The sequence below is a fragment of the Crotalus tigris genome, unplaced genomic scaffold (genome assembly GCF_016545835.1).
Source record: "Crotalus tigris isolate CLP2741 ecotype Arizona unplaced genomic scaffold, ASM1654583v1 scf7180000024445.887990, whole genome shotgun sequence".
Classification (NCBI taxonomy): Eukaryota; Metazoa; Chordata; class Lepidosauria; order Squamata; family Viperidae; genus Crotalus; species Crotalus tigris.
In genome coordinates, this window is record NW_024100614.1 from 158,632 (window position 1) to 179,824 (window position 21,193).

Here is a 21,193-nt window from a genome sequence, read left to right on the forward strand (position 1 = left end):
AAACTAATCAAGGAGAGAAGCAACCTGGGACTAAGGAGAAATTGCCTGATGGTGAGAACAATCAATCAATGGAATGGCTTGACTTAAGAACTTGTGGGTGCCCCATCACTCGAAGCTTTCAGAAAGAGCCTTGACAGCCATTTGTCTTAAAATCGTATAGGCTCTCCTGCTCCAGCAGGGGTTGGACTAGATGACCTCCAAGGTCCCTTCCAACTCTGTTATTCTATTCTATTCTATTCTATTCTATTCTATTCTTTCACCTGCCATTTCATAAACACAGCCTGCCTGCCTGCCTTTCTTTCCCCGGGAAACTTAAAAGAAGAGTTTACTAGCAATCTCCCATGACCTCCAGTTTCGCGTAGCTACAACACCGTACTCGCCCACTGAAATAAGAATTGTAAATGCCACGGGAAGGACAGGGATTATGGGCAGAAGGAAACCGCGTCTTGGAGGCGACCTTCTCCCCTCCTACCAAACGTAAGACTGTACCCGGAGCTTCACTTCTTTATTGCGGCTTCCCGGTTGCCTAGTGACTGGAGGCCTCGGTTCTTTGCCTGCTCTGGCAGGCGATCGCGGTACCAAAAACCGGAAGGGCAGGAATGCTGCTGCCGCCGCCGATACCGCCACCCTTTGGGTGCCGGCCGCCGCGGGGGACCATGAGCGTCCCGGGTAGCTTCCGTCTCCCCAAGTTCTGCAAAAAGACGCTACCTTTCGCCCCCGGGAGCGCGGCGGAAGGGCCGCTATGAATAGCAGCCAGCAACTCCCCCGTCTCGAGCAACGCGGTGCGTGAGGGAGCCCGGCAGGCGCGGGACGGGGGGGGGGGGTAGTTCGAGGGGGTCTACACGGGGGACGGGCCGCCTAATGAAAGAAAGGGGAAATTCGCAAAAAGGTTTGGAGTGGTAACCAGTACAGGAGTAACAACGAGAGTCTACCTTACAAGATTTTTAATAAAAAGAATGGAAGTGAAGTACAAGTGGTCCTCGACTTACGACCACAATTGAGCCCAGAATTTATATTGCTAAGTGGAAAAAAATTTAAGTGAGTTATGCACCATTTGTTAAGTGAACCACTGCAGTTGTTAAATTGGTAACATGGTCGTTAAGTGAATCTGGCTTCCCCATTGACTTTACTTGTCAGAAAGTCGCAAAAGATGATCACGTGATCCCAGGAACTGCAAATGTCATAAATATGAGCCAGTTGTCAAGTATTTGAATGTAAATCACATGGCCCTGGTGATGCTGCAATGGTCATAAGTGTGAAAAGTGGTCATAAGTCTTCTTTTTCATTGCCGTTATAACTTTGAACGAACACTAAGTGAACTGTTGTAAGTCGAGGACAACCTGTAGTTACACTTTATCAGAAAACAGCACGAACCTATGAATACAGATGGAGAAATCACATGGGATATGTGATAGGCAGCTTCTGAACCTCCTCTTTGCTGCCCATCTAATCATATTTGGATAGTGGAGGTTTGCAACATTTTGAGGGAAGTACTGTATCCATGTTGCTTTCTTGTCCTGAATACAGTGTTTTGTATAACTTTTATAGAAAAAGAATTTTGGACAGGATCAAAAACTACAGAAACATAAAGAGAACATTGGAAAAGAAAAAGATATAAAATGCTGAAACGATACAAAGGAAGTGAAAAAAGAGAAAGAAAAAGAGAAAAAATAACCGTCTTTGAAGCCCTTGCAAACACAGTTATTACCATTATGTAACATGGTTCCCTTCTTCCCATAAACAACCCTTTTTAATCAGTAAATTCCCATATCACCACTTTACTTTTATCCATTTTCAGCAAAAAATCTGTAAAGGGTTTCTAATTTTTTATAATGGTATTTATAGTTCCTTCCTAAACAGATAGGTCAATATAGCCATTTCAGTAAACAAACTGCTTTCTAACCTCAGATTTTTTTATAGTCTCCTATCTAAGGATTAATTAGGTCTGACTTTCTAAAGACCAAGGAAAAACAAAACAAAATCCTTGCCCTTACTTATTGATGTCATCATCTCACTTAACTGCTGCCCTCAGGCCCCTCCCAAACGCTAAGTGTAGCCCACTTTGGATAGTGAGATGAGCAGCATATAAATTTAATAAATAAAAAGTAAGTAAAAATGTGTTGGATAGTTTGGAATGTGTAAGTCCAACTATTATGATATGTAAACCATACCTTCTGGTTTAGCAATGTCTGTGAGTCTAGTCATTTTCAAGAAGCTACAGTTAAAACAAACCATGGAATAGAATAATGTTTGAAACCAGTCAGAAACACAACTTTCATTGAACAACTTTCAGTGAAGACTGATTCTCAAAGTATAGCGTGCAGGTAGTTCTCAACTTAAAACTATTTGTTTAGTGACCATTTGAAATTGCAATGGCACTGAAAAAAGTGATTTATGACCATTTTTCACATGACCATTGAGCATGTCCATAGTCACACAGTCAAACTGGCATGTATTTATCATGTTGCAATGTTCCAGAGACATGGGATCACGTTTGCGACCTATTGACAAGCAAAGACAGATTCACTTAACCGTGTTAACTAATTTAACAATTGAGTTGATTCACTTAACAACGGTGGCAAGAAAGATTGTAAAATGGAGCAAAACTCACTTAACTGTCTTGCTTAGCAGTAGAAATGTTTAACTCAGTTGTGCTCAAGGACTACTGTGGTGGATTGTAGCCTAAAAATGCCAGATATTAAAGAAAAGAGATGACTATTTGCAGAAAATAATGTAATGCCAATGCTTAAGCATACTTTTTTACTGTATTCACTTTATTTTACATAAACTTAATGCAAAAATAAATTTCATTTTGCCAGAATGAAGCTTGACAGAAACGAAGCTTTAGCAAAATCAGAATGAAAGTAACAAAACTGATTTAGTAAAGCATGAAAGTAATGTAAAAAGTTGGAGCACCAATTATTTGTAAGGGGCAAATGGTAATAGGAATAATTGTATGGCAAATGTTTATAATCATTAGGTTGACTTTTCATGTGTATAAAAATGTTATCATTTAGAAACAATGTTTATCATAATTTTTGAGAATGCATGCAATAAAGCTGAATAATGGCAGATTCAGAACAAATTAAAAAGTAACATTCTTTTAAACAACTTTCTGCCAGAAAATGTACAAATTTAAAAGGGGGTTAGGCAGGAGGATAACCACTACCCTTACTAGTGCTTCTCAACCTTGTTAATTTAAAATACAAATACTTCAATTCCCAGAATTCCCCAGCTAACATGGTGTTTGGTTAGTCATTGTGAGAATAGAATGCCAGAATAGATGGGACTTCGATCTGTTCCTACTGGGTTTTTCTTAACAGCTGTATTTTTCTGTTAGATAAATTTTAAAAACTTTAGATTATATGACTGACCATGGAGCCAAAACAATGATATTGTCTAAAGTTAACAGAATAGAACTTTCTAGTTGAAATAACTGAGCAAGAATATGGATGGTATGATTATGCAAATAAAGACATTGGGAAGCTTGAAATGTGGTTTGGGAAAATTGTTGATTTGGAGAATTTGAATGATAGCATTGATTGGAATACAAAATCCGAAAGTTAGAGCTTTAGCATTCTTTTAATTTGGTTGATTGCTTTATTTTGAACATTGTAACTTGAGGAAATGCTGTAATAGCAATGTAATCGTTCGAAAGATTGGTAACTATACAGGTAGAACTACTGTGTTTTGGTAAGATCCATCTATGTATTGATGGGTTATTGATTAATTATTAATAGTATTCAATCAAGAACATATTGGAAGTCAGCACCTACCTACCCCTGAAAAAGAAACAATTTTGAGAAATATTAAACAGGCAGGAACAATAGGAAAAGAGGCAGAAAGCCTAGCTTCAAAAAACAACTATTACAAATACGAAAGGCTGCTCCAAAAGAAACATCCATTTCCCTTCTCTTAAAAAAGCCAAGCCGGAAAAATAAAAGTATCAGAGAAAGGGTTTTTTTTTCTCTCTCTCTCTCTCTCCTCTCCCTTCCTCCCCCGCCCAGCTCAGTTAATAACCCCCAGGCAGCCAAGAAACACTTAGCAAAAGAAACAATGTAGCGATAAGCGCTAGCCTTGAATAAACAAAAAAACAAGAGTTGACAAGATTGCCCTATATACTGTACACACAGAGAAACCAATAACAGGATTACCCCATACAGGCACCAAAACCTATGACAAGATTAACCTACATATACAAAAACTTCATCAACAAGTTATTTCCTTCCCTGCGTGATAGGATTAATCAATCCTCCTGACAGGAAAAACCGGACTAGAAAATTAAGAACACACTTCTTACAAATCTCATCAAGACTTAAAATAGAAAGAAAAGAGTATAAATTATACCATTTACTTAGGTGATTTTTACTAGCTAGTCTAGAACCCATTGCTGTGTCACCACATTTTCTGGCTTCTGAATTAAAAACCACTTTCTGGCAGCTTGCTTTGTTTTGTGTCTATTTTTTTGTGTGCTGACAGCTTGTCCCCAGCTGGAGAAACGAACCTGAAAGCTTTTTTTTCTACAGTATATACTACTAAAACTTTAAACAGTTGCCAAATAAATGATTCATAAGTCAAAGACTACCTGTACATTAGAAACTGTCATTGTTGAAAACATTCAGAAATATGCTAAGGAAATATTTCTGAAATGACCCAACAATGCACAGGTTGTCTAGCTGAAGAATATAACCAGGTGTAGTTCAGGTAGCTCCATAATTAACCATCCTCATATCTCAGTGCAGCTTTAAACAACCTGCTTGTTTTTGTAAGCATTAAAGCTGGTAACTTTTGAATTGGACTAATAAAGCTGCTGGATTTGAAGTTTACATTTTCTGAAGAAAAATCTCATTAAGCCACAGCATTCAAAGAATAGCCTTAAGATATGGCAATTGGATCCACTGTAAATCTGTCTTTGCTAGGAGAGTGTAATCTTTTCCTTACAGCTGCCAATCCGAATACAAAGTAGTAAAGCTGCCTTCCAAACCTACCAAGCATTAGTGCCTCTTTTTTTTTTCAAATACATTTTTATTGAAAATTTTTTAAAATTTTACAAAAACAAAACAACCCTTCCCCAAACCTCCCCAACCCTCCCATTCCCTCCCCCGACCTTCCCAGAGCTGAATATAGGCTTAATTAAAATTTCTTCAAAAAATCTTTAAAAAGATATAAACCATGAATAAATCTAAATACATTAATTAAACAAATTATAAAATAATTAACAATAATATATATATAGAAAAACATAAATACCAAAAGAAAAATACTTAAAAGGAAAAAGAATAAAGAAGAAAAAAGAAAAAGATAAAAGAAAGTATAATAAAAGTAAAAATAAAAAGAAAGTAAAGTCTATAAAATATTTTAAATTTTAAATATTAAATATAAGTTATTAAAAAACTAAATAATATTTTTTTTATATCCAACTTATGTTGTATAAAATCTATCCATTTTTTCCATACCGCAAAATACTTCTCTTGCGATTGATCCTTCAAAAAAGCCGAAATCTTTGCCATTTCCGCCAAATAAGAAACTTTAAAAAACCATTCTTGCAAAGTAGGCAAAGATTCCTTCTTCCAACATTGCCCTACTAACAACCTTGCGGCTGTAATTAAATTTAACATCAATGTAGTCTCTTTAGTATCACAATCAATAACAATACCTAACAAAAACAATTGTGGGGTAAATTTTACCCTCCTTCTAAAAATTCTTTGAATATTCCACCATATCTTAATCCAAAAAGCTTTTATATTTTTACACGACCACCAGATATGATAGTAAGTAGCATCCAAACATCCGCATCTCCAGCATTTAGGCTGTAAGTCAGGATACATGCGAGACATTTTTTGTGGATCAAGGTGCCATCTATAAAACATTTTGTAAAAATTCTCCCTTAAGTTTTGGGCTTGTGTAAATTTGACATTCCTCACCCAAATAATTTCCCAGGTATCTAATAGAACTGGTTCGCCAAAATTTTGTGCCCATTTAATCATACATTCTTTGACTAATTCTGTTTCTGAATCCAATTCTACTAACACCCCATAAATTCTCTTAATGTGAGTTCGTCTTTGATCTTTTATTTGTTTTAACAAGTTTTCATCTTCTCTAATCAAACCCACATTACGATCTATCTTCTACCTATCCACTATTTGTCTATACTGAAACCATGAGTAAATAATATTTTCTTGTGTTAAATCTTCCAAAGATTTTAACTGCCAATTTTTACCATCCCATCTAAGTAATTGTGTGTAAGAGACACTATCCATCTTAACTCCTCTCCGCATTAGTGCCTCTTTTTATTCTTTAGCATTGAATGCATTCCAGCAGGAAATTTGTAAAATGCAGTGAGGTTATATAAATGCCAGAACCAATGTCTGATTACTCCCTTCTACAGCAATTTTATTTTATTAGTCCTTCTATATAAGGAATGTATAATAGAATTATACACATTTAAAATTATTAAGCATCACATCACTTATGGGAATGTGTCTCAGTTTTATACATGTAGTTCTCTATTTACAAACACAGTTGAGCCCAAAATTTCCATTGCTAAGCAAAATAGTTGTTAGGTGAGTTTTACCCCATTTTACAACCTTTCTTGCCACAGCTGTTAAGTGAATGAATCCAATTCTTAAGTCAATAACATGGTTGTTAAGTGAATCTGGCTTCTCCATTGACTTTGCTTGTCAGAAGGTTGCAAAAGGTGATCACATGGCCCCAGGATACTGCAACTATCATGCCAAGCATCCAAATTTTGATCACATGACCACGGGATGCTGCAACTGTCTTCAGTATGAAAAACTATCATAAGTCACTTCTTTCAGTGCCATTGTAGGTTCAGATGGACACTAAACAAATGGCTGTAAGTTAAGGACTACCTGTATACAGTATTTTATTTGGATATATTAATTTTCCTAGTAAAATATATACTATATTACTGGGGAGAGAATAAAATATTTATATAAATCTAATAAATAAATATTTCATACAGAAAGGCATAAATCTCATTTATACACACATTCACACACACACACACACACACTCTTCCACACACACATACATGTCAGTCCTTATAACTCATTTAAAGGATTCAATCATGGGATGTCCTGCCTTATGATTGCATTGCTTAGCAATGAAAATTACATTCCCAATTATTATCATTAAGTGAGGATTATTTGTATTACCTGATGAACAATTATGTTAAATAATCATGGTCAGTTTGGAAACTATGACTTCCTTTTTCTAGTATAATAGTATAATATTGTAACCAAAACACCAACACCAAAATCTCATATCCTTCCTGTTATTTCTATATTGTGTTCAAGGCTCCTTTCAGGACAAAAACACTTTTAAACAATCTTACAAATTGCAGTCCATTAATAATTAACTGATGATTTCAGTGGTGGTTGTTTGGATTTATTCTGCAGTGTGTGTTAAGATATATGACAAGTTGAAGAATCCTCCATTACAAGGATCTGTCTAAAAACTTGGTAGAAAATCTTTAGTTAGATTAGTCGTAACCCTCTGGTTACGACAGTAATTGGGATTGAGAAGTCTGTGGCTAAACAATGCATGATATGACATAAGGCCTGATATGACATAACTGCATTGTTTAGTGATAGCAATTCCAGCAGTCTCTGTTGCTGTTGTTAAATGAGGATCATACAAGTTGTTGAGAGCCTTATGTTATTGTGACTTCCAATTTCCCGCCTGTTTCCCCATAGATTTTGCTTGTGGGAAGCCAGCAATCTATGTCAGAAAGCACAATCACATGACCACAGCTTGCTGCCATATAATTGTGAGCTGGACAAAGTACCTAGATCATAATCTTATGACCACAGGGAAACTGACAGCCAGAACTCTGAGGACTCATCATAAGTCCCCTTCATTCAGTGCTGTCGTAACTTGACTAGTCACTGAATAAATGATCTTAACCTATCTGTATTACAAAATGCAGTGCATACATCTTGCCAAGTAACTGGAGACAACTCTATGCATATGTAACTAATGCTTATATAGCTGTGCTATTGTTCCTCTAACCCAGGCATGTCAAACTTGCGACATCACATGACGTTGCACAACGTATCAGGCCGGTTTTGCCATTGCCGGCAATGGGGTGGGCATGGCTTCCATGTGACGCGTCTGGCCCAGGGGCCGGCAGTTTGACACCCCTGCTCTAACCCTATATACTATCAGTGCCCAATTAGTGCCCCCAAAATAGAAATGGTATAAAGCCTAGCATAGGAAGTTTGAAATAATATTTTATAGTACATGAGCTTGGCTGAACTTTTTATTTGTTATCTGAGGTTCTTTTTTGTGTCTCTTGACACTTTTATGTTCAGCACAGAGTGACCAGCCTTGTCTGAGTATTGATGTGGAATGTCCTCCCTAAAAAAAGTACATATAGTGCCAGTTATGATATCTTTGTTGGTCTCAGGAAAACAATTGTTTTTATGGCCCAGATATTTCAACATGTTTTATTGCCAATTTAGTATTTTATTTCCTCCAAAGATTTGGAGCTAGGGTTGATGTGAATAGTAATCCCCCTTATCCAGGGAACCAACAGAGCTGGGAAAGTTATGTTATTGCCTTGCAAGAAAGATTTAATGAGATATTCTGGGGTTTCTGTGTTTTTACTGATTTTGATTATTTTGTCTTGTGTGGAATTTAGATATTGGTATAGATATATAAAAAATTTCAGGAAGTATGGACTTGTTAAACAATTTAAATTTGTTTTATAAATAGGCTAAATGAATGTTTTCGTTTCTTTCTCTAGTACTTGCAAATTTATTATTACATACTATATTAATTATAATTAGTTAATGTTCCATATTATTATAATATTTACTTTGGGATGCCAATACTACAGAAAGTGTTTTGTTATTAAGAAAAATCATAGCTATCATTTGATAAAATATCTCTTTTCCCCTTTGCTTACCTATATATCTAATCAGATTTTGATTTGAATTATTTGCTCCTACAAAAGAAGGGAAAAATTATAACATATGTTTAATACAAATACTTTTTTCATTATTCTATAAAATATTTACTTTTCTCCCCAATACAGATTTTTTAAAAAGTAATGATTTTTTACATTTTTCAAATGAAAGCAAAATATTTCATTGCAGATTTACAGGTAGATAATGGCAAGCTCCCAAAGATCTCTTGTGTTCCAAAATGGTAAGTATTTTAAACCAGGGTTAATTAAATTCTTTTTTTTTTATTTTAAAATGACTTATTGTTTCTTTATAGAAAACACCATACTGTTAATCTACTCCAATCTAGCATTTCCAGATAAATATATTTGTACCTCTTAACTGAGGCAGACAATTCATTTTTTTTAAATAAGTGAGTGGGATAGAAAGATGGACTCAAAGATAAGTGGTATGAAAGCATGAGATTCTTCTAAATTACTATTTGCTACGTCTGATCAAGAAATACACTGCAAACTAGTACTTGGCAGAAAACATCTGTGAAGGTCTTGGAAATGACACTCAAATGCCATGATGGGTCTATACCTACAAATATCATATTCCACATGACACTCCATAGAAGCAAAAGTTGGTTTGTTTAAAAGCAGAATACTTGAATACTTTGGGCACTTTTTGAAACTTCGCTGTTAGAGAAGACTCCTGAGAATACATGGACAGCCAAGAAAACAAATCAATGGATCATTTAACAAATCCACCCAGAGTTCCCAGTCAGATTATCCCATTGTGGACACAGTATGCATAGACTGACTCTCTGGAGAAGCTCTAATGCTGGGAAAGGTGAAAGAAAGAAGAGTAAAGAATGACCAGCAGCAGGATAGACTTAGTTACAGGATCAATGAGTACATTGTTGGAAGATCTGAAACAATGTCATGAAGGAAATCTGTCTAAGTGTTAACAACACTTGCTAGTACATACAGTAATCAATCAATCAATGTCTGAACCAAAATAATACTAGGTAGAAGTTATCAGTAAAGTATCTTTCTATTGAATGTGGTCAGGAGGTTAAAATTGTAGCATATTTTTCTTTGATGATGATTTTGATAAAGACGTGTTCTTTATCCTTTTTTCTGGCACTTTGGAATTTATTATAATTATTCTTAATAAAACATGCTGATATTTTGGTAGATAAATACATTTGGGATACACCATTTGCTAATTTAGGGTAGAGGGAAATTGAACAAACTGAAATACTTATTTGGAAATGTTAAAGATGAAACATGTATAAAAGAATCAATAGCTAAGACAGTGATAGCAATGGTAATATCTATTTCTTTAATAAAACGATCTTTTGCTTTTGGAAAATTATTTCTTGTCTAAGACCCATGATTTCTAAAGTGAGTCATTAAACTTCCTCAATGAATTAACTAAAAATGTAATGCCCAAATTTCTGAAAGTCAGCTTGCCTACTCTTACTAAATGCCTGAAAAGTTCTTCGTACGTACTACATACAAGGTTACATACAAAGTGCAAGAACTTTTAAGTTTTTCCACACTACTTTAATGTACAATGGCTGATGTTTAGGAGTTGCACATAAAACTATTGATACAGAAACAGATTCCTAAAAGTATATTGTTTAAAACCACCCATGATAGTGTGTAGAACCTGTCAGTTAGCCAAATCAATATTGTTTAGGGATGATCAGTTAGTTAGGGAAGTTTTTTATAACTTGGTCCCTTCAGATCTATTGGCAAGCATTTCATCCTTCATTGGCCCTGTTTTCTTGGAATTCCAGAAGTTATATTCCCACTCAAAGAAAGGACCTTGGTTACCGAAAGCTGAAGGAAGGTGTGTTTCAAATGAAAGGTAGCATTGTAAAGAGATTCTTTAGTGACTTGTTTATCTGAAATATATTTGTGCTTTATAACATTAGAAAAAACATTACTTATTTGTTGTTTTTACATATTCCCGTGATGTTCCATTTTGCTGTCTGAAATAGGAAAGATATCACTTTCCAGCCAATTCCAAAAGAAAGAAAATTGCCATTCCTGACACCTGACCATAAATTCCTGGATCATAAAGGAAAATTATTTAAAAGTCAACCGTTTATGGATAGCTGGAAAAATGCATGTTTAAAGACAAAAAGAATTAAACAAGGTAAAACATATTATAACAATTTTGCAGGAAATTTGTTAAAATACTTATTAAATCCAGTTGTATATTTTTATACAGGTGTTGTCATGATGTTACATATTTTTAAAATATTTCAAAGAGTCTTTCTTCCCCAGATATCTACATTTGAGCATTTGTTTGTCAATTGTTTGAGAAGCAGGACTAAAGGCAATATATAAATCTTTTGTATAAATAAGTCAGTTATATTAACAGGTTAAATAATAACTATAGTAATATTAGCAATATATGGTTAAGATTAGCATATCTAAAATTTTCTATATTTTTTCTGGAGGGTTTTTTCCTTATGTTTGAAGATATTGTCATTCACGGCATTCTGAGATGGATACCTGTACATTTAGATTCATCTACTTAGGATGTAGTTCTATACAATCAGTGCTCTAGTTACAAACAGGTTACATTCTGAAAGGTTGTTCATAATTCTGTTTTGTTTGCAAATCCAATAAGCATAAAAAGCATAATGAGTAAAAGCTTTTTAATAATTTTATTTAATATATAAAATACAAAGAAAAATAGAAATAAGAGATTAAGAGAGGGAAAAGAAAAGGGAAAGAGAAGATGTGAGGTAGAAGGGAAAAGAAAAAAAAAGTATTGACTTCTGACTCTTTTTAGCACAGTACAAAATAAAAGCACTCTAGCCTCAACTTTTTGTTTTTACTTATTATTATATAACTAGCCATTTCTGTAACAGCAATCTATGTAATCAACAAAGCAAAGTCAAAATTGCATGTTTTTGTCACATTTTTTTTCTTCTTCTTTATGTTGAGAGTTTATTTACATCATAATAATGAAAGTTAATATTAGGTTCTTCCAAAACTGCAATGAGCTGCTCTGCATTTTCTGCCTTTTCAATTACTTGTGAAGTTTCAACTATTTGTGAAGTTGCCTTGGTATTATGGTAGCATTCTCCAAATGTTTGCATCTAAGTAATTTGAGAGGATTTTTTATCATCCTTAGACCACAGCTGTTCAACGAATTGGCAAATTTTATTTAAAGACCTTTCAAGTATATCTCTAATACTTTGTTCCACCATTTTGGATGTATGTGAGTGGGAAAGGATTAGTTTCTGGCACTGCTAACTCTTTCCCATCTTCTTTCGACTAGTGAGACCTTTTAAGTTAGAGTTGTGGCTAGATTGATTTGCACTAGGAAAAATTCACAACCTGAACATTTGTAAGTAATATTTATATACACATACCTGGGAGTAAGTCTTACTTGAACTCTGTGGAGTTTATATTTTTGTTGCAGTTGTCTGCGTGTTTAAAGCAGATGACGGGAACTGGCAGTGCAGTTCATAAGGAACATGTTATTCTGTGTCTAAGTTTCTAATGTGGAATTGTTATGATGAAGACAGCTTTTAATTTTTGTTTCTTCTATTTTGGTTTAAGCACTTAGATACCTAAATATGATTTCATAGGTGTTCCCATTGTTGAGGATTGTTTCTGTTGTAGTTTTGGTTTTTTTTTCCCCTAGACAGCCAAGTTGAACGTATCTCTAGGTAACCATGTCCTTATTTATCCTGGACATATTTCTCCCATTGATTTCAGTGTGCTTGATTTCTATGCATTTATAATTGAGGTTAGATTGTTTGAAGTTTTGATGTGATGTTTCATGTTTCCTATTTTGAATTATTTCCCTAAGCAGAGTATGTTTCTGCATATGACTTGAGTGATTCCAATGAAAATACTGCAATGGCGTGTCTTTCTCAGAGTATGGAGAAATATCCTACAATACCAAACCCCCTTCCTGTTATACAAAAGACACAAAGTTGTGCTAAACAATTTCCAAACAGGTATATTACTTTACTTTGGGTTTTAATATGAAGAATATGCAAATGTTATTTCTCAGATTGCACTGCAAAGAATAATTTACAGAATCATAAGTGCCATTTCATTTCCAAATTATCCCTGTTTGGATAGTTTATTTGATACCATCAAAATACTTTACAAAGAATGGGTATGAACAGCTCTCATGAAGCATGGATCAATAATGATCCCATTATCGCACTATTTGTATTTCTGATGTTAATTATGACAGTTTTTAGAAATTAGAGCAGTATAAGGGTTAGCACCCAGAGTCACTGTAATTGTTGTCACGATGCTATTCCTGAGTAAAATACTTTCTTATATATTCAGATTGTTACCCATATTCCAGGAGTTGGTCCTAATGCTTGATTATTTTTAAAGAAAAAAGTAAAAATAGAAATAATATGTAGGCCATAAAGGGCCTCAGTTTAAGGCTTTTACTCTTACCAAGTTTCCAGTAAATTATACCCAAAGCAGTTCATAATAAACTATTAAAATTCTGTTAAAATAACATCTGAACAAACAGACTGTGATAAAACATTCAATAAGCTAAAATGATAGCAGTTCAAAAACCACCTGGCTAAGGCAACAATAAAGCTAATTTGCAATATTCATTACTGTCTAGAATCAGTAGAAGTTTACTCTATTGGGTAAATCAAAGGGAAAGAAGGAAGTGGACACTGGTAAGTCATCATTGTCAATTTCCTAAGTGTTTCAGCTGCTATACTAGTCTTTATTGTTATTTTCATCATTTTAGCTCTGATAGTAATGAAGATTCCAGATTGCCACCTTTATATTTGCTTTTTGAAGGCTACTACAAAAGCAGGTAAGGCTTCGTTTCTTATTGAAAGGAATTAGTTTTACTGTAATATTATGTTCCTTATGTGAACAAATTGTAGGCCACATATATTACTTACATACCTATTTTACAGCCCCAGAATATCACTGGTACGGGTGAGGACAATTTGTCATTTTTAGGAGGAGACAGTTGCTTTTGGAAGAATTCAGAGAACTGAAAAGATCTGTTCTGATTCTTAACATTTTCACTCTTCTTCGTTCCTCAAATGGGTCAACTGCAAGCCTGTAAAGCTTAAGATCAAGAGTCAGTTTGGTGTAGTGGTTAAGCCCCAAGCTAAAAAAATAGGAAACTTGTGAGTTCCAGTCCCAGCTTGGGCAAAAGGCCAGCTGGAGACCTTGGGCCAGTCATTCTCTCTCAGTCCTAAGAAGCAGGCAATGGCAAACTACTTCTGAAACAGCTTGCCAAGAAAATTTCAGAGATTTTGCCAGGAATCAGAGCTGACATAAAGGCATAATAAAAGCAATTGAAGTAGACAGTCTGTTTCTGGTATATATTGTTCTAAAAGCCAATATAAAGGGTAGCTTATATACTTGGAATCAGATCATTTAAAAAATTAAAAACATGATCATTCTTCTTTTCCATGGGCGCCAATGGAGTTGGTTTATTATTTTTTTAAAAAAATTACCTGTCATTTTAAATATATAAAAGGTATTTTATAGATTATTGTACAGAACAAGAAATCTGTAAGAACTGTTACCTAGATAAAGAAGCTGAGTAACAGAACAAAGTAACAGAATTGGATGGGACCTTAGAGGTCTTCTAGTCTAACCCCTGCTCAAAGCAGGAAACCCTATGCCATTTCTGACAAATCGTTGTCCAATCCCTTCTTAAAAACCTCCAATGTTGGAGTACCCACAACCTCTGGAGACTGAAAAGTTCTTAAGTCCTGCAAGATAATATTCATAAGCAGCTCAGGCAAGCATCTCCCTAGGTCTTTGAGGCATAAAGAGGAGAGGTAAAGCATAAACTGACTTGCAAGATTCTCTTATTTTAACCAATCTAAATGAAGTATAGTACTGGTCTTCCTGTAGACTTCATTTTCTGGTCTGATCTAATTAAACAGTTATGAGCCTTCTACTTCAAAAGTGGCTCATATTATTTTATTTTATGATAAATTGAAATGTGTTCTTTTAGTTTTCTTTCATGTATTGCAGTTAGTGATAAGCACATAATAAATAAAACTATTACTAGTGCTGTAACCATCGAAGTCAGCATTTTTTATAGTATGGTCCAAAGACCCTGGAGGGTCCACAAAATCAAATAACTTGCAGATATTGAAGATATTTGCAAAAAATTAAAATGTTATTCTCATTTTTTGTTAAAAATAGTGTTTTTAATAAAAATCTGTTAATATCTGTTGAGTTTAATGTTGGTATTTTTACATGATTCAATAAATAAATGTTCTATAAATTCACGTTTTTTTAAATAAAACCATTGCAGCCAAACTTCTAGATATGAAAATATTTTGAGAAAAGGAGAATATAGAAAACAAGGGGAAGACAAGTACATAAATAGGATTTCAAAACATGTCGTCAGTTTAATTGAGTTATATTACTACTTTCTCTTGGATTTCAGCATATGTTTAAGGTTCATTTAGTGTTGGAGAGACAAAACTGTTGCTTTGTCAAATTAAATAAAATGTATTTCAGATGTCATGGGTCTGGCCAGTGGTATGCTGGTAATGAACCAGCTTTCCAAAAAAAAAAAAAAAAAAAAAAAAAAAAAAAAAATCCAATGCCTCCGGATTCCACCAACATTGCTGGCTCCACCGCTGCTATGTCTTGCCAATGGCCATAAAACAACTTACCTGTTTAGCAATTTTTTCTATTGGTTCAAAAGTTCCAGAAAATTTAATGATTGGCAGTTTAACCCACCTTTCTAATAATTGTGGTTGGAAGATAAAAGTGCATCCTGGTCTTCATCAGTTGTGTAATTGTACATTAAAGATTATACAAAAGTGGTACTTTGAAATAGCTCATTATGACTTATCCAATAGATGGCAGCACCTAACCAACTGTGGCTGATGTAATTAAATCAGAGCTAATCAACTAATCAAGATCAAACTTGATTAGTATTTGGATGGAAAGCCACCAAGAAATTCCAGAGCTGTAGATTGGACTGGAAAATCAAAACTAAAACAGAAGAAAACAATGGCAAACTGGACTATTTGCCAAGAAAACTATATGGACTTGCCTATATAGTTATCAGAAATCTAGGTTACCTTGTGGAAATCATTATCTCCAAGGCAAAATCTTATCTATTCAAGCTTCCCAGCATAAAGTGCCCTTACCAAATATTTTAGCTGGTATTTATTGTGCAGTACCAAATATTAGGGAGATGGTCACAATTGAATTCAGTATAGCTTAAAGTATCAGATATGGTAAAGAATATAAATTGTATGTAATTGAATATGCTCATAATACAGTTTTCTCAAATACTTTGCTTGGTGCTTCTAGATATTATTTCATTTCAATTGTACTTAATCTTAGCCACAATTGCCAGTTGGTTATGCACTCTGGGGGGGCCATAGTTCAAATATTTAGATTAGTGTTTCTCAACCTTAACAAGCGTAAGATACTGGCTGGGGAATTCTAGGAGTCGAAGTTCACACATCCTAAAGTTGCAAAGGTTGAGAAACACTGATCTAGAAGATACAGGGCCATAAGCACTTTCCACATAACACATTGTGAAAAATAAGTGATTTTAGAAGACAGATTTAATACACTCACGCCTGTGATATTTATCATTCTTTGTAGGGGAGACATTGCCATGGAAAGCCCAAACAAAAAAGAGGTGCCTCAGATATCAGCACCTCTGAAGAACTCTGAACCACACTGTCAAGCTGGAGAGTTGGGTGTTGTGAGGTAAGGTGGTTTAAAAGGGCAAATATAGCTAACTCTCTAGTGCAGGGGTGTCAAACTGCTGGCCCACGGGCCGGTTTCATCATACCGAAACCGTACCCACCCCATTGCTGACAATGCAAAAAAAGTCACAATACATCACGTCACATGACATGGTGAGTTTGAGACGCATGCTGTAGTGTAATGCTGGAAGTTAGGTTTTTTTTTTTTACTAGGCTATTATCTAAGTGCTTGAATGTGATTGAGATATAATATAGTAGCATAGCTGCTTGGTTTCAACAATTCAGATTTCACATGTCACTTGTTATAAATTTAGGAGTTATTCTAGTGATATAAATAAAAGCTTAAGATTTAAAAAAAAATCTTAAAAATCCTTTTCATACTTGACTGATTATATCTGGTAAATTTTGGGAATACACTGTACTGCATCTGAATAAAAATCACAAACATTCTTTATACAAACAAATAAGAACTGATTAAATGTTACACTCTGATCTGGGAGTAAATCCCACTGACCAGGAAGCACTGAATGACTTTGGGATAGTGAGTCTTTTTCCTAAATTTAAATGATTTTGAGCTCCTGAAATAAGGGCAAGAATGAAAATGTAATCAATAAATGTTAAAGAAAATATTCTAATTAAGTAAAAATACTATTGTCAGCAATATTAAACCTCCAAAATGGTTTGTAGTATGTCAGCATTTGACTTTCTGTGATAGTTCTGTATCTCAATCTACAATTTCAGTACTTATTAAGAATACAGTACCATTTAAAATGTAAAATGAGAAATATTTCTGTATATGACTACTAAATCAATATTTTAATTTCCTTCCACACCTCTGACTTCATACAAACAGATAATTACTGGTAATTAAAATATGCTATTCAATATGTTCTTGCACATTCATAGGTTGAAAAAACACAATCAGTGTTCCAGACTGGCTTCATTTCCAGGAAGGCCCAAGTACAGAACTGGTAAAAGAGGCATTTCCTACTTCTGCCTTTATTTTAAAAAATAAAGCAAATTAGTATTCACTGTATTTCATTGTATCATCACAGGTTCTTTTATATATACCCAAGTCAGTGGGCTCCAAAACCCAAGACGGCCAACAGAACCACATAGGTCCCTTGGCAACATACAAGTACTCAAAAGCTAGTACTCACTGCTCACTATTCCCACTGTTTCCTACTTACAGTGGGGCAAAAAAGTATTTAGTCAGCCACCAATTGTGCAAGTTCTCCCACTTAAAAAGATGAGAGAGGCCTGTAATTGTCATCATAGGTAGACCTCAACTATGAGAGAAAAAATGAGAAAACAAATCCAGACAATCACATTGTCTGATTTGGAAAGAATTTATTTGCAAATTATGGTGGAAAATAAGTATTTGGTCACCTACAAACAAGCAAGATTTCTGGCTCTCAGACCTGTAACTTCTGCTTTAAGAGGCTCCTCTGTCCTCCACTCATTACCTGTATTAATGGCACCTGTTTGAACTTGTTATCAGTATAAAAGACACCTGTCCGCAACCTCAAACAGTCACACTCCAGACTCCACTATGATGAGGACCAAAGAGCTGTCGAAGGACACCAGAAACAAAATTGTAGACCTGCAACAGGCTGGGAAGACTGAATCTGCAATAGGCAAGCAGCTTGGTGTGAAGAAATCTACTGTGGGAGCAATAATTAGAAAATGGAAGACATACAAGACCACTGATAATTTCCCTCGATCTGGGGCTCCACACAAGTTCTCACCCCGTGGGGTCAACATGATCACAAGAACGGTGAGCAAAAATCCCAGAACCACACGGGGGAAACCTAGTGAATGACCTACAGAGAGCTGGAACCAACGTAACAAAGGCAACCATCAGTAACACACTACGCTGCCAGGGACTCAGATCCTGCAGTGCCAGACGTGTCCCCCTGCTTAAGCCAGTACATGTCCGGGCCCGTCTGATGTTTGCTAGAGAGCATTTGGATGATCCAGAAGAGGATTGGGAGAATGTCCTATGGTCAGATGAAACCAAAGTAGAACTATTTGGTAGAAACACAACTCATTGTGTTTAGAGGAGAGAGAATGCTGAGTTGCATCCAAAGAACACCATACCTACTGGGAAGCATGGGGTGGCAACATCATGCTTTGGGGCTGTTTCTCTGCAAAGGGACCAGGACAATTGATCTGTGTACAGGAAAGAATGAATGGGGCCATGTATCGTGGGCAACACGGACTTTCAACTCCCTCCAAAGTTTTCTATGGGGTTGAGATCTGGAGACTGGCTAGGCCACTCCAGGACCTTGAAATGCTTCTTACGAAGCCACTCCTTCGTTGCCTGAGCAGTGTGTTTGGGATCATTGTCATGCTGAAAGACCCAGCCACGTTTCATCTTCAATGCCGTTGCTGATGGAAGATCTCAACCCAATAGAAAACTTTGGAGGGAGTTGAAAGTCCGTGTTGCCCAGCGACAGCCCCTAAACATCACTGTTCTAGAGGAAATCTGCATGGAGGAAGGGGCCAACATACCAGCAAGTGTGTGCCAACCTTGTGAAGACTTACAGAAAATGTTTGACTTCTGTCATTGCCAACAAGGGATATATAACAAAGTATTGAGATGAACTTTTGATATTGACCAAATACTTATTTTCCACCATAATTTGCAAATAAATTCTTTCCAAATCAGACAATGTGATTGTCTGGATTTGTTTTCTCATTTTGTCTCTCATAGTTGAGATCTACCTATGATGACAATTACAGGCCTCTCTCATCTTTTTAAGTGGGAGAACTTGCACAATTGGTGGCTGACTAAATATTTTTTTGCCCCACTGTATACACTTCTGCAAGGCTTGAAAGGGACAACAGCAACACAGGTGTTAGTCATTCCGTAGGCAACCTATCCTCTCACACATTGTGAAGTCTTCTTCCTGTTTCTACATTCAGTATTGAATATTACTCTCTCTAAAATATGGGCAAGGAATGGAATCCAGAATTGTTTCCCCCATACTGTAAAGTGTAGCTCCTATGGGAGAGAAAACATTCTGATGATCAAAGTAGGCCCATAGACATAGCTGTGCAGGGAGGGGTTAAGCACTGGTAAACCATTTCTCTATTGTGGCCAAAAGAACTGGAACATATCACTGGAATCTTCAGTTGATTACAGACCCAAAGACTGTATTTTCCAAATGGTTTTTAGACCTGTATCATTAAATAAGAACAATAGGCAATCAAGTAAAATCTTTTTTCTTCTCTTAAGATTACCAATTTGCTGATCCTGTCAATGGAGCCCCATCTCAATTCCTTCAGAGGCTTGCTGATTTAGCTGCTCTTGAATGCACAACAATTCATGAAGAGAAAACCAGAAAAATAAGGAAGACCAAGAAACAAGAGGCATAGACATCTATCATGCAACGAGCAGGCTCCTTTGCAATTAGATGTTTTTGTTTGATTTCCTTTAACATAGTGTTGATCAGTGAATCAGTTAAAGAAAAAATGGATGCTTAATAAATGTATTGTCAATTATATATTGTCATTGTTCAAATCAATGTTGAGTTGTTTAAAACTGCTGTTACTCAAAATGGGAGGTTAAAAACCCAACTTTCAACCTCTCATCTAATCTTTCACCTTCTCTAACCTGCTACAAAGCGTTTAAGATTTCAGACTCCCAGCCATGACCTAGCCATAATACTATGCAAACCTAGTCATTGTGATTAGTAAGTTGTTTTTCATCTAAGTAGGCAAATAAGTTTATTCTGATTCTTGGAGACTGCCTACTGTTTTGTTTCAGAAGTATTTTGCCACTACCTCCTCTTCCTAGGGTTGAGTGATTGGCCAAGGTCAACCAGCCAGCTTTGTGTTTAAGGTGGGACTCAACGTTCTGGCTTCTAACTTTATGCCTCAATCACTACAGCAAACTGATTTTATTAAATTATAACACTTTGGATAGCAAGATGGGCAGCATAGAAATTTAATAAATAAATAAAACTATCTATATAGATCTTGCTTGCAATAATGCAAAGATCATAAACCTAATAATAAACCCAGAATATGCTGAATACAAGAAATAGGAAATATTTATTGTCTATTTCCTGCAATTATTAGCTGCTTCAGATCTTTCAATCCTGAACATATTTCTGAAGTTGTAGGCATTTTCTCCTTTCCCCACTATTTAATTGCTAATGGCTGCATTCATGCACACCATAGTTAAGCTTGCTAAGGCAGCCTCGGGATAGATACCATAATCTGCAATGTGATTTAATTCTATTTTACTATGTTATCTGAAATCAGCTATTTGTTTATTCAACAAGCCATTGTTAATATATGAAAAGACCCATTGTGATTATTTCATTAAGAATGCTAGAGTTTAAACTGACTTGTTAGCAACTCAAAAATAACTAATTATAGAATAGCACATTTATGAAAGCATAGCACCCAGGAATGGGCAATTGATTTTCCCAAGGGGCCCCATGAAAAATTGTTGTGGACTACCAAACCAACAGGCTGAATTTAATTGCACACAATTATAGCATAATTATTTACTTATTTACATTTAATTTCTAATATCTAA

The 21,193-nt window shown here is 35.3% G+C and overlaps 1 protein-coding gene across 3 annotated transcripts; it reads left to right on the plus strand.

The window, feature by feature from the left end:
* The first annotated feature begins 282 nt into the window (after window positions 1-282).
* Window positions 283-20,150, plus strand: CUNH8orf89 (chromosome unknown C8orf89 homolog). Of its 3 annotated transcripts, none has more exons than XM_039332055.1 (8): window positions 283-477; window positions 9,123-9,174; window positions 10,924-11,081; window positions 12,756-12,906; window positions 13,677-13,745; window positions 16,535-16,642; window positions 17,548-17,612; window positions 19,883-20,150. In XM_039332055.1, exons 1-8 carry the CDS (start codon window positions 402-404, stop codon window positions 20,020-20,022), a joined length of 819 nt encoding a protein of 272 aa, XP_039187989.1. In that variant the 5' UTR covers window positions 283-401; the 3' UTR covers window positions 20,023-20,150. The 3 variants fall into 3 exon arrangements, with proteins under 3 accessions (XP_039187989.1, XP_039187990.1, XP_039187991.1); XM_039332056.1 differs by having other exon boundaries at window positions 291-477; window positions 12,759-12,906; XM_039332057.1 differs by lacking the exon at window positions 283-477 and adding an exon at window positions 503-782.
* The last annotated feature ends 1,043 nt before the right edge of the window (window positions 20,151-21,193 follow it).